The 17,970-nt window shown below is 40.8% G+C and overlaps 1 protein-coding gene across 1 annotated transcript; it reads right to left on the reverse strand.

Moving 5' to 3' along the window:
• Positions 1–310: 310 nt before the first annotated feature.
• Positions 311–17,787, reverse strand: LOC134667542 (uncharacterized). Its single transcript, XM_063524967.1, has 6 exons — positions 17,436–17,787; positions 14,685–14,909; positions 7,451–7,720; positions 3,178–3,417; positions 2,879–2,990; positions 311–2,587 (listed from the first exon to the last, which is right to left on the reverse strand). Exons 1-6 carry the CDS (start codon positions 17,643–17,645, stop codon positions 1,161–1,163), a joined length of 2,484 nt encoding a protein of 827 aa, XP_063381037.1. The 5' UTR covers positions 17,646–17,787; the 3' UTR covers positions 311–1,160.
• Between the last annotated feature and the right edge of the window lie 183 nt (positions 17,788–17,970).

The raw sequence follows: 17,970 nt of genomic DNA on the forward strand, positions 1-17,970 counted from the left end.
ATTGTAGCTTGTAGCTCTATAAAATAGGCCACTAGTATTGGGTTGGGCCCAGAGTATATAAATTGGCCCCATCCATTACACGATTCTTTCTTATTACGTATGTTCTGATAATCGTAATTATAGTCACGTTATTGTAATATTGTAGTTAGACGCAAAACCGGAGAAATTCAATGGTACCTACCCATATTTTTAAATATAAGGTGAATCGGTGTCAACAGGCGACATAGGGGCTATAGTAAAAAAAGAGTGTAAGGAAAAGAGTATTCTGAACATTATTAATTATTATAAATCATATATTCAAAGGACATAACATTGTTAACACTTACAAATTGATTCACAACACCTGACACGAACATTGACTTATTATGACTTCGTAAAGACGGGCCCTTATTAACACTAAGAATTGGGCCAGCGGGCCTACGGCAAAAACCGAAATTCGCAAATTGCGGGAATCTTTCCCTTTTACTCCAATGAAGGCGTAACTAGAGTAACAGAGAAAGATGGCTGTACTTTGAGAACTAACTTCGATTTTCGCGGTTATAATATCCCAGTTCAAACGTGCACAAATGGCGCTTGTGCGCATTTTCGTTGCACATACTCGCTCGCCATTATAACTGTATGAAAGGGCCTATCTTTGGACACTTATCTAACTTCTGAACTTTTGAAATCTTTGGACACGAAACTTTCATTGTATTTGTGACACTTGTATTGGTAACAGTCAGACAGATATTTTTCATATTTTCATTCACTCATTCATTTCATTCGAGCCAGTTCTCTTGTGGATCAGTACAATTTTTAAAAATAGTTCACTCTGCCTCTCTTCATCTAAGTTTCAGGCCTTTCAACCTGAAAGTTTCAGGTAAAACGTGAATAAATTATATATTTATTAATAATTCTTAAACCTTAGCTGCTAATTGTACTTATAGTCCTTAAAGATAATTGGTAGGTACATTCATGTTTCAATTTTACCTAATATTTGAGCATTTGACTTGAACATAGTGTTCCGTTCCGTTATCGGATTTTTTCCGAATTGGCCCGTCAAAAATTATTGGCTAAATAATACTAATAGGCTCTGTGAGCGAACCCCACATCTGTAGTTCTTATAGTATACACTTATGGTATAGTGTATAGTGTGTGTGTGTATTGTGTGTATAGTGTATTCACTTGTTCAACATGCGGCCCACAATCGATTCAACTAGTGCTACCAGGTCAATTTTAGGTATCACACACACTGGTTCACTACTTGGTTGATTCACTGAAACACTTGAACTATTAGGGCCGATTGTATCGTTTAAGAGTTCCTTTTGAGTTCCTGACAGCTTTGAGGTATCACTAACTAATACTTGAGTGTTTTGTACTTCAGTAGGTTCTAATTTAGTCTTTGTAGTAGGTTGGACGTCATTATTGTCCTCATCATCAGTATCATCACTCAAAACTATACATTCTTGTTTTATAATAGTTTCAGCATTGTCACTCCCTTTTTTTCTATCCTCAGCAGTATTAGCCTTTGGTAAATCCTTATTAGTAACTAAAATTGAATTTATTTCACTTGTAACTTGTTTTTGTACTTCAGATGACCGCATTTGAGTTCTTATAGTATGATGTTCAATTTCTTTTTCAAAATCATGGGTAAATTCATTATCATTTACGCCCCGGGTTTTAACATCTTCAGTCGCAATGTTCAACGAATAACCTGCAAATGTAACTGCAGAAATACTTTCTCTTGCAGTTTCTTCGTCAAGAACAGAATTAGTTTCGCTTGCCAGTAGTTTTCGTAACACACTATATGAAGTAGTAGTATTTTGTTGTTTTTCAGTTCGTTGTATTGCATTTTCTGTATCAGACAGCTCTTCTTTATCAGCTATAGCTCCAGCACAACTAGCACTTTCAATAAATTCTTTTTTTATAGTGACAGATTCATTGACTTCATTTACTTCCCTTGTAGTTTCTTTAGAAGCATCTACTGAAGCATCCATTTCTTCATCACAATTCAGATTCATGTAATTACTCCCATTACTATCGTCACAAAATGATGACATGGAATTTAAATCGACAGAAACTCTAAATTTCTTCCTAGGTGTAGCAGTTTCTTCCTTATTATTCTTTCTTTTACTAGCTGATACTGCTTTATTTATGAATTCCGTATCAGAGATTGATAGGGACTCGTATATGACATGTGCCTTATCGTCATCATCATCATCATCACCGTCACTATTCGACATATAAGGTGGATTCTCATTTGGGATTACTGGGTTTTCTCTAAAATCATCAATATTACTTACATTACTAAACTTGTCTTGAGTTTTTTTGACAAGTTTGACAAATTCATACACCTCTTGCAATTTTTTGTCACAACTCCGGCAAACAGTCTGTGGTGCAGTATCTTTCTTGAAATCTACTTCTACATTGATGTCATTCATGGTAAGTATAATTTTGTCGGTTGTTACGTAAGGTTTGTCGTGGGTGAGCTGGTGACAGTCGTTCCTGATCTCGCCACAAAAGCAGCACCAGTTGAAGACAATCTCGATGCCTTGCAGGATGACGCGGTCCGCGGAATCTTCCTGAAGACTGCCCAACGGGTCAGCATCTAGAAAAACAACAATTTATTTGATTGATTTGTAAAATAACATCTTTTTTTACCTGTAAAGCAGCGGTCGGCAACAGGCGGCCCGCGAACCTCTCACTTGCGGCCCGCGAGCCTACCTGGCTATTTTGTATGTAATCATGACAAACGACAATGTCTGATAAAGTCATAAATATTAACATAGTGTGGCCCGCGTCGACCCGTTTGTGTACAATACAAATTAAATATGTGTACAAAACGCGAGAGTTTTAAGTGTTATAGATCGATTTGTGTTAGATTTCCCTTTATTCGTACCTGAGCTGTTTTCTATTGTCAAATCGTAAGAAGTCTGCTGTTGAGGGCTCGAGCTACTCTCTCCAGTCTCCGATTCACGGCCTTTCCCCTTATCTTTCCATGAGCTCCTTCCCTTTAAAAGTAAGTTAACATACAACACCTGTTTTAATGTTTCCATCATTATTAAAGCATAGTTTTAGAAAATCCATACTAAACAAAGTTAAACATGAAACAATTCGGTCTTTAGGGTAACCTCAACTTTAACGCCCAGAAATAAAAACCAAAATATTTAGTCAGTACAGTCCTAAAAATATACCAACTTTTTTGCGAGACTCCTGACACGATTTTAGACGCTTCCGCATATTATACAATTTGTTCTGAAGACGTATAACGGTTATTTGCGATTTTAACTCTTTGTTATATTTTTCTAGCAGCTGCTTATAGCCACGCCTCCTCAACTTTGCATCCCTGTAATTCAAGTGTTCACTATCCCACAGGTATGGGAACTCTTGTGCCAATTCCAGTATTGGGTCTTCTTTTGGCCGTGATGGGCGAGCAAACTGAAACAATAAAATATATATTGGTTACTGAACAACTGAGATTTTTACTAAAAATAAATACTTAAATAAATATCAACAGTATTATCACAGAATAAGTAATAGGACTACCATACAGAAAAGACACTTCCTACAAACCCGAAGTTTGACAGCGGTTCAGGGTCGAATCATGCTATCCCTTTCTAATATAAAGCACTATCCCTTTTGGCAAAGATCCGGCTACCCGCCCCGACGACGACTGGCCCTGGTAACACACAACATACGCACTATGAGGACTGACGAAAAGATCTGCGAGCTGGAAGAGGAACTGAGCAGGTTACACTGGGACATTGTAGGGTTATGCGAAGTCCGTAGAGAGGGGGAGGACACGACAACCCTGAAGTCTGGTAACTTGCTCTACCACCGGGAGGGCGACCAACAGTCCCAAGGTGGTGTCGGGTTTCTCGTTCACAAGTCCCTCGTAAACAACATAATACCCATCGACAGTGTGTCGAGCAGGGTGGTATACCTAATACTCAGAATATCCAAAAGATATTCGCTGAAGGTCATTCAGGTATACGCACCGACCTCGTCACACTCCGATGATGAAGTAGAAGCTATGTATGAGGACGTAAGTAGGGCCATACATACTTCTAAAACCTACTTTACTGTTGTTATGGGGGACTTCAACGCAAAGTTGGGCAAGAGAAGCGGGGATGAGTTGAGAGTGGGGCAATTTGGGTATGGGCAACGGAACCCTAGGGGTCAGAGGCTGGCCGACTTTCTGGAGAGAGAGGAACTCTTCATGATGAACTCTTTCTTCCAGAAGCCGCCTCACAGGAAATGGACCTGGATGAGTCCTGACGGTTCCACGAGAAACGAGATAGACTTCATCATGACCGACAAGAAACGGATATTCAGTGATGTCTCTGTGATCAACAGGGTAAAGACCGGTAGTGATCACCGAATCGTAAGAGGCACACTGAATATCAATATTAAACTTGAAAGGTCCAGCCTGATGAAGTCTACGCTCCGACCTACTCGAGCCCATGTTCAAAACCCCGAAAGCTTTCAACTCGAGCTCTCTAACCGCTTTGCTTGCCTAGAGAACTTGGCTTCAGTGGACGAAATCAACGACGGGCTAGTGGAAACTGTCCACACAGTAGGGTATAAGTTTTTTAGACCCCGCCGTAAAGATAGACCTCAGAAATTGACCGAGCAAACCTTAAACCTCATGGCTGAACGACGCTCGCTACAGTTGCAGTCTCCCGATGACGCGGAGTCATATAGGCAGCTCAATAGACGTATATCTAAGTCCTTGAGACATGATCTGCGTCTCTTTAATACTAACCGTATTAAAGAGACTATTGAGCGAAACCAAGGCTCCAAAGTGTTCGCAAAGGACAAGTCTATTGGGCAAAGCCAGCTGACAAAGCTGAAACGGGAAGATGGCAGCATAGCGTCGAGCAAAGCGGAGGTTTTAGGTGAGATCGAGAGGTTCTATGGACAGTTATACACTTCGATCGCAAAGCCCGTTGACAGCTTGGTAGGAGATCCAAGAGCCAAGCTGTCCCGACATTATACCGAAGATATCCCGGACATCAGTCTGTACGAGATTAGGATGGCCCTGAAGCAGCTTAAGAACAACAAGGCGCCGGGCAAAGACGGAATCACTTCAGAGCTTCTGAGAGCGGGTGGAACACCGGTACTTAAAGTCCTCCAGAAGCTCTTTAATTCCGTCTTGTCCGAGGGCATAACGCCTGAAACATGGAATAGAGGCGAGGTGGTGCTGTTCTTCAAAAAAGGTGATAACAACCTATTGAAGAACTACAGACCCATCACGCTTCTGAGCCATGTCTATAAGCTGTTTTCAAGGGTCATCACGAACCGTCTCGAACACAGACTTGATGACTTCCAGCCTCCCGAACAAGCCGGTTTCCGAAAAGGCTATAGTACCATAGACCACATCCATACGCTGCGGCAAGTTATACAGAAGACCGAAGAGTATAACTTGCCATTATGCTTAGTGTTTGTGGACTATGAGAAAGCCTTCGATTCGGTGGAAACATGGGCGGTGCTTGAGTCTCTTCAGCGATGCCATATTGACTATCGGTACATCGAAGTGTTGAAGTGTTTGTATAGTAACGCCACCATGTCGGTCCGAGTACAGGAGCAGAGCACGAGGGCGATTCCATTGCGAAGAGGCGTAAGGCAGGGAGACGTTATCTCTCCGAAACTGTTTACTGCCGTAATGGAAGACGCCTTCAAGCTCCTGGAATGGGAAGGACTTGGCATCAACATCAACGGCGAATACATCACTCACCTTCGGTTTGCCGACGATATCGTAGTCATGGCAAAGTCGATGGAGGAACTCAGCATGATGCTCGATGACCTCAACCGAGTTTCACAACGGGTGGGCTTGAAAATGAACATGGACAAGACGAAACTTATGTCAAATGCCAATGTTGTGCCCATCCCAGTCTCTGTTGGGAACTCGGTACTCGAAGTTGTTGACTCGTACATCTACCTAGGACAAGTAGGCCAATTGGGTAGGTCCAACTTCGAGAAAGAGGTCAACCGCCGAATCCAACTCGGTTGGGCAGCGTTCGGGAAACTACGTAATGTCTTTTCGTCCGACATACCTCAGTGCCTCAAGACGAAAGTCTTTAATTAATGTGTGTTACCAGTGATGACTTACGGCTCCGAAACGTGGTCTTTCACTATCGGCCTCATCTCAAAACTCAAAGTCGCTCAACGAGCTATGGAGAGGGCTATGCTCGGAGTTTCTCTACGTGATCGAATCAGAAATGAGGAGATCCGTAGACGAACTAAAGTCACCGACATAGCCCACCGGATTAGCAAGCTGAAGTGGCAATGGGCAGGCCACATTGCACGCAGAGAAGATGGCCGATGGGGTCGTAAAGTGCTCGAGTGGAGACCACGGACTAGCAAGCGCAGCGTAGGACGTCCACCCACAAGATGGACAGACGATCTTGTTAAGGTCGCCGGAAGACGCTGGATGCGGGTCGCTTCCAACCGGCACGTATGGAGGTCCAAGGGGGAGGCCTATGTTCAGCAGTGGACGTCTTATGGCTGAGATGATGATGATGATGATCCCTTTTGGCTATTTAGGGTTGTCAAAATTCAAGTGATTATCTTATTTGTGATCGTGCACGCAAAAGGAAGTCAAGTGGTGCCAATCCTAATAATTGCTCAGAGCAATGCTGAGAACCGAACGGAGCCGAGTTCGACCGAAGTGAGGAGTGTCTCCCCACTGGTATTATTAAATACTTAAATAATACTATTAGGTTATGGAACCTGAAGTCGATCCGCTTGAAGTAAAGCTAGCTGTGGCTAAAATGAAAAACAGAAAAGCCCCGGGCCCAGATGAGGTACCAGCTGATTTATGGAAACGACTTGGCCCAGTAGCAGTCAACTGGCTGACCAGACTGTTTAACAGCATCATGACTTCAAGGAGAATTCCAGAATCCTGGCGCCAGAGCTATCTGTTACCATTCTATAAAAACAAGGGAGATGTGGCTGAGTGCGAAAACTACAGAGGAATTAAACTGACTTCACATGTACATATTCGTTCACATATATCTACCACTGCTCTCCAGGCCTCTCGATTTTCGGCCATCTACATAGCAACAAGCCAATCTAGGTACGTAGGTGGTAATATTAATGAATATACCAGTATTACACTGATTTAAACTTTCACGATTATTAAACATCATCAAACTGCACAACGGGACTTAATCGCGTATTTAAGTTTTAAGATTTACCTCCGACGTTTCGAGAAGATGTTGATGTCAACTTGAGCCAGTCTTCTCCGAGACCACGGGGACAACGCCGTCCTCGAAACGTCGGAGGTAAATCTTAAAACTTAAATACGCGATTATACCAGTATTGATTAAAAAATATTAGAACGGATGTGCGAATAATATAATAATTAGCATTCACTGACAGGGGGCGTGGCCTAGGAACAAACTTGTATGACGGTGGACGCACATGTGCGTCGGGGGCAGTGAATGTGTTAAAAAACAAAAATACCAACCTGACCGGCATACGCCACATCGTGCTTCATACGCCTGGTCAAATTGTAAAAACTCCTCTTGAGACCCCCCATGGTCAGTGGCACTGACGACTCCCTGTTGTATTTCTCTAAGAACTGCTTATAGCACTGCTTTCTTACACTTTCAATTCTGAAGTTCAAGTCTCGACGGTCCCACAGACATGGGAACTCTCGGGCCATTTCCAGAAATCGGTCTGTTACTGGCTCCGAGGTTACTGGCAATTGGCGACTTACTGCCTTATTGGTTCCAATCTGGAATAATAAAATAACCTATATTAGTTGCTGAACGATTGATATTTTTATTCAAGACAATGTTTTGTACGGAGCTCTAATCATGAGTCTGCTTGATCACTTTTCCTTTAGTGTATGCCATTATAATTTCGACACTACAGTATTAATTGCCACTTATTAATTTCTACTCTTTTTGTAAGACTAAAGCGTTTTCTTTGAGAGATAAGTATCTGTTCGTAAGAATTATTACATAATCAGTGGCTGTGACTATACTGTCGGATATACTAGTCTTTACCATAAGGGCACACAAGGCCCGGGCCCGAGGCCCCCATCCTATCGGGGCCACGAAGGGCAGACAGTAACAGTATATTTGATTATAGTCTTACTGGTTATGAAGCTTTTTTGCCCGAAAGCTGCACTTTGGGAGGAAAGCAAGCCGCTTTGCACGATGATAGTAGAGGCCCATTAAAACATTTTTTTTCGAAGAACCCGTCATTTCGTCCTTTAGGAGCCGAGGTGGAGCGAGGTCCCTTAAAAACAGAAAAAAAATCTACAAGTTTCCCGAATCATCCGATTTCACTAAATTTGGCGTCAATTGTAAGAAAATGACTTGCTTCATCGTAAAAAAAATTAAAACAAAATATGTCAACACAAAGATAATGTAAAAAAAATTGAAAACCTATTTTTTCAGTTTACACTTTATTTTTGCAAATAGTGTGTTCCATATAGAAATAAGTCTACAAAAAAGCACTAAATGATAAAATCAAATATATTTCTTATCGTATATTGAAAACCGTATCAAAATCGGTTAAGCCGTTTATGAGATTCAAGTTTTAGAATTTGGCTAAGTTTTATTTACTAGGCGATAGTACTGTCATATTCCTTAGTCGAGACTTTTGCTTCTATTAATGACCAAGTTTATGCACTGTAGGTTGTTAGGATAAGCAAGGATACACATGTTGATGTGTTTGAGTTTTGATGCCAGTGGAAGATGGCCCTTCGTGGACCAAAAACTCTTCCAGGCTTTTTCGATGCGTCGATCGATTTCCTTGGACTGCTTATTATCGAAGGATGTCATCTCGCCCAAGCAGGTGTATTCGTCAACGAAATTGTATATCCTGCCCATCTAACGTGACCCAACGTTTCACGCCATTGACCATTAACTGGGTTTTTGTCCTGTTCATTTCGAATCCGACTTCAAGACTTGGCTGGTCTAAGGCCTTCTAACATTTTCTCACATTTTCTCAGTGTGGGGGAAAAGAAGACTATGTCGTCGGAAAAACGCAGGTTTGTCAATGTCAACCTTATTTCGCCGACGTCAATGCCCATTGTTTACCATTTAGCCACCAGCTTCTGGACGATTTCCTGTAGGCAAGAGGTAAACAGCTTTGGAGATAGTGGGTCGATCATCCTGTCTGACTCCTTTTTGGATGCAGAATTAGGGCCGGGAACTTGCAGTATTTTTGCGGTAGATGGTTCAGATGAACTCTGCCTGCCTATAACACTGCTCGCGTTGCTTCGCTGTGTGACTAAAGATGCGCCGACCCTGGGGTCACCCCTTTTTTCACGTAGGCATCATTGTCCTAACTTATTGATAGTTTTTTTGCCTCAGCACACTAAGAACCGCTTGTCTCTTCGGCTACTGGTACCTACTCGTACTATGTACAAATTCGTAGGCAGGCTCCAACTTTGAATATTTCGCTCGTTTAAGTTTTGCTGCTTTTTCGGCGGCTGCTCCGACACGCCCTGTGGCCTGAGGTGTCCTCACACAAGGGCAAGTGTGCTTACACACGTCGCATCCCAAATGAGGCTGTGTTTTCGCGCTCACGGAAGCAGTTGTATATTTAGGCCCTGATATTCCAACACGCCTGTCGGATGTCCAGCGTCCAGTAGCATCCTGAAGTACCTGCCTTTATAAGCTTATTTGTTCCCCTAGAAACCATTTCATTAAATTGTATGACGCACATGCAGAGCACTGAACGGTTTTTTACAGTAAAGAACAAATTTGTAACTAACCTTCCCTCAACTCAAGCTGCACTTCACAAACATACCTTGCATGCAGCGTACCATGTGAGCCAAGTACGAATGACGGCGAATAGACCTTTTCAGGATTCCGTACCCAAAGGTTAAAAACGGGACTAAAACTCCGCTGTCCGTCTGTACGTCCGTCTGTTCAAACGTACAGATCTGGTAAACACCAGGCTGTATTTCATGAACCGTGATAGATAGGCAGTTGAAATTTTCACAGATGATGTATTTCTGTTGCCGCTATAATAATAAATACTAAAAACAGACTAAAATAAATATTTAGACTAAATTAAACAAACGCAATTTTTTTGCCGTTTTTTGCGTAATGGTACGGAACCTTTCGTGCGCGTGTCCGACTCGCACTTGGCCGGTTTTTTTGTGAATATATACGCATATTTTTAAAATAGATAAAGGAAATACCCACAAGATACTTAAAATTTCCTATGATTTACGTGCTTCTTGGTCTATAAAATAAATAAATAAAATTAGGCCAAGTTCTGAAACAATGATCTCTTAAACTGCTTAGCCGATTTTGATATGGTTTTCAGTATACGATAATCAATATGTTAATTTTTTTCATTTAGTGCTTTTTTGTAGACTTTTTCCTATATGGAACACACTATTTACAAAAATAAAGTGTAAAAGGAAAAAATAGGTTTTAATTTTTTTTTACATTATTTTTGTATTGACATATTTTGTTTCATTTATTTTTACGATGAAGCAAGTCATTTTCTTACACTCGACACCAAATTTAACGAAATCGGATGATCCGTGAAACTTGTAGATTTTTTTTTCTGTTTTTAAGAGACCTCGCTTCACCTCGGCTCCTAAAGTACGAAATGACGGGTTCTTCGAAAAAAAATGTTTTAATGGGCCTCCACTATCATCGTGCAAAACGGCTTGTTTTCCTCCTAAAGTGCAGCTTTTTTTTTCATAACAAGCATGACTATTACTCATAATAAATAGAAGATCATAGTAGAAAAATGTTAGTTTAATTGGCTTTCTTTGCTTTCCAAAAGGGCCCCAAATTCTTACGTGCTCAAGGGCCGCCGCATAGTGTAAAGGCGCGTCTCGATATTGCGCGGCGGCCGCGCGAGCAATGTTCGACCGCGGCACACCTGCATTTTGGCGCGCGAGCCAATTTCGACACCATCTTGAACTTATGCGCGGCGGCCGCGCGCGGCAGGCGATCCAACGATCGACCACATTATATCACAAAAATTAATTATTCGGAACGAAGTATAGCCAAATAGAAAAATGATCTGTTGCGATAATCACTACATTTACTGTTCCATAGAAACCGTTTAGTGCCATATAATTCAATTAAAGTACGACACTTTTCATTATCCATGTATGCTGCCGCGCGAGCCAACTGAAATATATACACTCCCGTCCCAACTGCGCGCGAACATTCCTTTGCCGCGCGTCGAAACACCGACAGTGAATGGTTCGTCGCGCGGCACGTTCGAGCGCGCCAATGTTCGATAGCTTGCCGCGCAATATGGAGACGCGGCTTAAAACGGGACTGTCCAAGAGGGAGGCTTACCAATCTTACCATCAGGCTATTTGTCTGATTTTTTGCCTCTTAAATAACAATACCAACCTCTTGAAATAAGGACTGTATCGTTTATTATAAATCCCACCAAAAACATAAATGTAAAAAAGGAGAGCCAAGTTCAATACAAAAATTATGCTTGGCTGTGGGGCTCGCCGCAAAAATAATGGAGATTTAAATGAGTGCCACTGCCAAGTTCTATGCAAAATCCAAATATGTATTTATAGGAACAAAATAACATTATAAACAAGTATTAAACTCTATTTCTTTGCTTTATTGGATACCTATAACAATTGCTGTTATTTAAAAAAATGTGAGATCTTAAAGTAGGTTAGATTTGACTTGGCCAGTTTTCATTATATCAATCATTTTATATATATTGTAATTCTGATAAAACCTGGCCAAGCCAAATCTAACCTACTTTAAGATCTCACATTTTTTTAAATAACAGCAATTGTTATAGGTATCCAATAAAGCAAAGAAATAGAGTTTAATACTTGTTTATAATGTTATTTTGTTCCTATAAATACATATTTGGATTTTGCATAGAACTTGGCAGTGGCACTCATTTAAATCTCCATTATTTTTGCGGCGAGCCCCACAGCCAAGCATAATTTTTGTATTGAACTTGGCTCTCCTTTTTTACATTTATGTTTTTGGTGGGATATCAGTACTTTTTGTAAAGAAAACTAGGCAGGTATTGAGATTTAATGTTTTTTCTTGTGTTTCCGCTGTATGGTTTTTACTTCTGTTCTTTGTATAATTATGTGGTGCCGCGCGCCGCCGACGACACACCGTTGGCCGGTTGTTTAGAGCGTATTACAAGTTTTTTGTATGGGGACACCACTTATTTTTTAACTAAACTTTATTTTAATATAGCAAATATAATAATACATATATTGGGGTAGTTTCAAATATCTGCTTGTAACGGTTCTTGGTTCTTGCTCTTGTAAATATTTTTTTGTATGGGGACCCCCCCTATTTTTTAACTTTTTTTTTATTTTTAGATTTTTTCCTACGCTTACACACAATAACCAAGCTGGATTCCAAATTTCATCCTTCTAGGTCATCTGGAAGTAGGTTAGGTTTAGGTACTTATATGTCAGTCCCAATAAAAAATGGTTTTTTTGTATGGGGACCCCCCCTATTTTTAAACTTTATTTTATTTTTAGATTTTTTCCTACGGTTACACACAATAACCGAGCTGGATTCCAAATTTCATCTTTCTAGGTCATCTGGAAGTAGGTTAGGTTTAGGTACTTATATGTCAGTCCCAATAAAAAGTGGTTTTTTTGTATGGGGACCCCCCCTATTTTTTAACTTTATTTTATTTTTAGATTTTTTCCTACGGTTACACACAATAACCAAGCTGGATTCCAAATTTCATCCTTCTAGGTCATCTGGAAGTAGGTTAGGTTTAGGTACTATAAGTCATAAGTCAGTCTTAAAATTTACGACTTTTTGACCTTCATACCTTTATAACCGTTTGAGCTAGCTTCATGAAATTTGGGCTTCTAGATATCCTTATGGATATAATTAAACACACGTAGTTTTATGTGTTTACGTCAAAGATGTTTTGAGTTATAGAAGGGTCAAAAGTGGCACCAAGTGGTTCGTGTAATATTACACTCGGCGCTGGCTAGCCAGTTCCTTTGCTTGAACTTGGCTTGACACGCTGCCGCGTGTCTAGATACAGATAAAACCTGGTCTAACTGTTGACCTGTGTATTATTTTGTATTACTATGTTCTTAAGGTATAATCTGGAGGTATTTTTAAGCCATATCTGATATAAGAAGGTTTTACATTTATTTTATTTTAGGGACTTTATGATGATTTTAATACCCTCTAGCAAATGTAATTCGGACAAGCCTATCGAGCTTAATTTGAGACTATTTCACCGATTCCTTGGTCCGATTTAAAGAAACAAAAGGTTAATATGCTGCCAAAATATGCCATCTAAGTGTCCTTTTCATGATTGCTCAATTGAACATCCACAGAATAAATGTGGTGCATTTTTATCTTTACATGAAAACGACTTTTTATGCAACATTTTGGATTCCCGTCAATTTCTGACGCCAGCGAAATGAGGGAAACAGCTAAAAGAATCTACGGAAATCCAAAGCCTAACGGACATTCATGGCGTTGAACCATGGCTAGAACAGGTCGATAGAAACGCTCCATGATGGTTATATTGTATACCAAAGTCGGGGTTGTCGTAAGTAACATGCCATATTCTCTAAAAGGCCACCAAGCACAGATCCAAAACTTTTTTTCCAACTAAAAGAAATGATTAGACTATGCCCAGATGTTTCGCTTTACGATTCATATGTAATTGCTGTTTACATAGTACGATTTTTTTTGTGTAATATCTCGTCTTGTTCGTAAACCGTAAATTTTCTTGTAGTATTTGTCCAAAATCGTTGTAGTTAATCGGGAGGATTGGGTAAATATTGTCTAAACCATATGCTTTACGTGATCTCCCAGGACGAAATGTTACTTATTATTAAAGCACAAATTAAACTATATGTGTAATTTTTTAATAAAAATATAATACCAGGAAAAACGGCTAAGTAAAGTTGTATTCATAACAAACGATACAGTCCTTAATACCCATTGTCATAACGGGTCATGGACTTTTTAACAAACATCTTTTTATAACAGGTGTCACAGACAGTCCCCTATGCCGTGGGTGCATGGAGAAAGAAGAAACAGCCTCTCACGTGGTGCTGGAGTGCAGCGGATTGGCCCCATACAGGGCAAAACATCTCGGATCCCCGAGAGACCTCCCCGAGGTCCTACTCAACATCAAAGGTCTGATAGGATTCCTCGAGGAGCTGGGCTGGCAAGACTAGCCCACCCCATATCACGCAAAATAGGCGCAAGACGTCGAGTTGCGGAAAATCGCCCGTACTACAATACAATACAATACAATACCCATTGAAGACAATATTATGGCTCCTCTACACCGGCGGTCGGCAACCTTTTAGCAGCCAAGGGCCACATAGTAGTTAACGGAGGTGACGCGGGCCGTACTTTGTTAATATTTATGACTTTATGAGACATTGTCTTTTGTCACTATTACATACAAAATAGCCAAGGCGGCACTCGGACCGCAAGTGACCGGTTCACGGCTCGGGCCGCAGGTTGCCGACCGCTGCTCTACACGATGGGCCAACGCCGGCCACTCCAAGGGACGCAGCCATGCGGTAGAATGAGATAGCAATATCACTTGCACCTTCTAACGCATGCGTTCCTTGGAGTGACCGGCGTTGGCCCATCGTGTATAGGAGCCATTAAATACCAACCTCACCAGCATTTACCAAATAGTACTTCATGTGATTGAGCATATTGTAAAATGTCTTCTTCAGATCCTCCATTAATTATCAAAACAAAAATACCAACCTCACTGGCATGCGCCAAACGCCTGGTCAAGTTGTAAATATTCTTCCTGAGATCCTCCGTGGTCATTTTTACTGGCGATACTCTGTTGTATTTCTCTAAGAGCTTCTCATAGCTGAGCCTTCTTACATATCCATTTCTGTAGTTCAAGTCTCGAGGGTCCCACAGACTTGGGAACTCTTGGGCCATTTCCAGAAATCTGTCTGTTTTTGCATTATTGGCTACAATCTGAAATAATAAAATATATCCTATATTGGTTACTGAAGAATATAGATTTTTAATAGTGGGAAGCCCCCAATAGTTCCACTGGTTCCATAGTAATAGTAGAATATAATATTTATATCTCTCTCTGTGGTTGCTCCCTCATGACTGAGGATTGTGGTCATTGGTGGATGTGGATGCTCCACACCTGGTCTTTATGATCTGCCTCCAACGGTGCCTGTTCATCGCGTCTCTGACAACTAGGGTTGCCAGATGGTCGGGATTTGGCGGGATTCTCCCGATTTTTAGCATGTGTTCCCGATTCCCGACAAAGTGTGAACTGTCCCGAAAAACAGCTTCACGTTATAAAACAATAATTTCAAGTTCCGAACTGTCGTCGAGCGAGCGAACTGACGTAGTGCCAATAATGTAAAATATCGTTGTTTTTAATACAATTAGGTACTTTCATTTGAATGTATTTTTTTTTTCCCGACTTAAGTCCCAAAATCCCGAAAAATTGATATTGTTTCCCGATAATAGCGCCTTTTGATCTGGCAACCCTACTGACAACCGAGCAAAAGTTAGTTGAGGATGGGGCCCCTTTTGCAGTGGCGGGACTTCCATACAAGCCCAAAAGCCGGGCTTGCCCTAAGGCAACTAATTGCCTTACCGAAATTACGTAGTGATAAGATCAATAAAGATTATTTTGAAAATCGCGCGCCAAACGAACCCGTATTATTAAATTCAAGCCACAGCGGCCTCGAACCGCGGCACGAGCGTGTTGCAAAATTATGCCGCGGCGTGGCGCCTCGTCCGCGCGAACTAAATCAGGCGGAGGATGTTCTAGCTATCCTGCTCGAACTCGCACTCGTTGGCTTGCAACCGTGCTTGCTTTTTCGTCCCGCTCTGGGCACTATCAGCCTACAAACCGTCAAAGAACGATGTAACTATTTGTTGGTATGTATAGCAATTTTATAAGACGATTTATGCTTGGATTTTGTGTGAAGTTAGCTGCATAAGTTCGCACAGCGCGCGTTCGCGTTTACTTCAAGTGTATTATTATTTAGTTGAGCCGAGTCAGTGGTCGAGTCGAAAGTAACGAAAGTTTGTTTAAGTGAATTTGATTAAATAGTGAATGTGAATTTGTTCATTGTTGTGGCGCTTAGTTTAATAAGTGTTAACAATGGATCAAGAAGTGGTTCCTTGTGACGGTTTGAAATGCGTCCACGTTTTAGTCAACCAAAACAAGGTAAAGTCTTTGACCTTTGTCGAAAAACGGGACCTAATTTCCGCGGCAAAACCAACACCCGACTTGTGTATTTCTCAGTCAAGTCAGTCGCGTAAGAGAAATTTCTGTAGGGCCGTCTACAAAACTCATTGGATTGTTGGTTGTTCCCATACAAATAAGATGTATTGCTGGTGTTGCATATTTTTTTCGAACGATATTAACGTTTGGAATACTTCTGGCTATAACGATTTGAATAATTTATCTGGAGCAATAAAGAGGCACATGAATTCCGGTAAACATATGTGTGCAGTGATTTCTTTTAGCATTTTGGGAAACAAAGGATCGAGGCCTCTTTGTCGCGACAATTATCAGAAGAAATATCAAAACATAACATGCGTGTTGACAACAATCGTAGTGTTTTTCAGAGGTTAGTCGATATTGTGTGCCATTTAGCACAGCAAGAACTTCCTTTCAGAGGACACGATGAGTCAAACACTTCATTAAATAGGGGCAATTTTTTGGAACTTGTATCGTTGCTATCAAAATATGACGGCATTCTAGAAAAACATGTTCAAAGCGACAAACCAAGCTCGAGCTATTTGTCTAACAAAATACAAAATGACATTATTCATTCCGTAGCAGACGTGCGCTATGATTAGCTCGCCTCGTCACGCTAGCAGATGCATTTGACCCCGAAGAGTGAAGATTGGACAGTTATTACGAAAACATATCTTTCGGCTTGCCCTACTCCAAAACCCTAGGCACGCTACTGCCCTTTTGTGGTTCATATATGTGAGAAAAATAAGCCATGATCAACTCCACAGCCTCAAAATTGCATATAAACGAACTGCTCTAGACGAACTATAATGAGAATGAGGTATTACTTATTCTGTGCTTTTGGGAAACTCTCTGATACTCCCACATCTGTCGCCGCGTTTATAAATTCGATGACAAGACTAACAGTTGGTATTGAAGAAAATATCTGGGTTGAAGATACATAGAATAAATAAAATAAATAAATAAATATTATAGGACATTCTTACACAGATTGACTAAGTCCCACAGTAAACTCAAGAAGGCTTGTGTTGTGGGTACTCAGACAACGATATATAGTATAGGTATACATACTTATATACATAGAAAACAGCCATGACTCAGGAACAAATATCTGTGTCTTCACACAAATAAATGCCCTTACTGGGATTCGAACCCAGGACCATCAGCTTCACAGGCAGGGTCACTATCCACTAGGCCAGACCGGTCGTCATAATTATAATTAATTTGTTGTAATGCCAAATGTATAATCAATTTGTTGTGCGACTTACCAACTGCCGCCTACTCGAGGATGTTATAAGCCCGGACACCCTTTGCTTCAGCGTTTCCATGTCCATTTCGTCACCTTCTTTGTTGCACATCTCTAAAAGCTGTTCAAGACAGCGCGCCTTCAACTCCTCATCCAAGAAATGAGGGTTATTTGGGTCATATAGACACGGGAAGTTTTTTACCAAGACCTTCCACTGGTCAGAGTGCGCCATGGCGTTATAATTTTGCTATAATTCCTCAGGCCTATTGACTCAGGTAGAAACTTGTGGACAGAACGTTAATAAATGAACATAGACCATTTGGTTTAACAGAATATTTGATATTAAAAACAGCATAAACAAATTAACTGACATAACAACATTAACAACAACAGTGAACCATCAGTGAACACGAACATGACAGACATGACCATAGATTTATAATATATAGAGATGGTGTCTCAGCGAGCTGTCACTGTTGCCACTTGTTTAATGTATGATTAACAATGATACCCACCTTGCTGTAGCCATGTCGATAAAGTCATATCGATAAACTATC

This window comes from Cydia fagiglandana, chromosome 9, assembly GCF_963556715.1.
Source record: "Cydia fagiglandana chromosome 9, ilCydFagi1.1, whole genome shotgun sequence".
Taxonomy (NCBI): domain Eukaryota; kingdom Metazoa; phylum Arthropoda; class Insecta; order Lepidoptera; family Tortricidae; genus Cydia; species Cydia fagiglandana.

Coding starts and splice junctions, on each gene's coding strand:
- LOC134667542 (XM_063524967.1), bottom strand. CDS start 17,645: ATGGCGCACTCTGACCAGTGGAAGGTCTTGGTAAAAAACTTCCCGTGT. Junction 3,418..7,450: donor ATGTGGCGTATGCCGGTCAG/GTTGGTATTTTT, acceptor TTATTGTTTCAG/TTTGCTCGCCCATCACGGCC. Junction 2,991..3,177: donor GTCAGGAGTCTCGCAAAAAA/GTTGGTATATTT, acceptor TTACTTTTAAAG/GGAAGGAGCTCATGGAAAGA.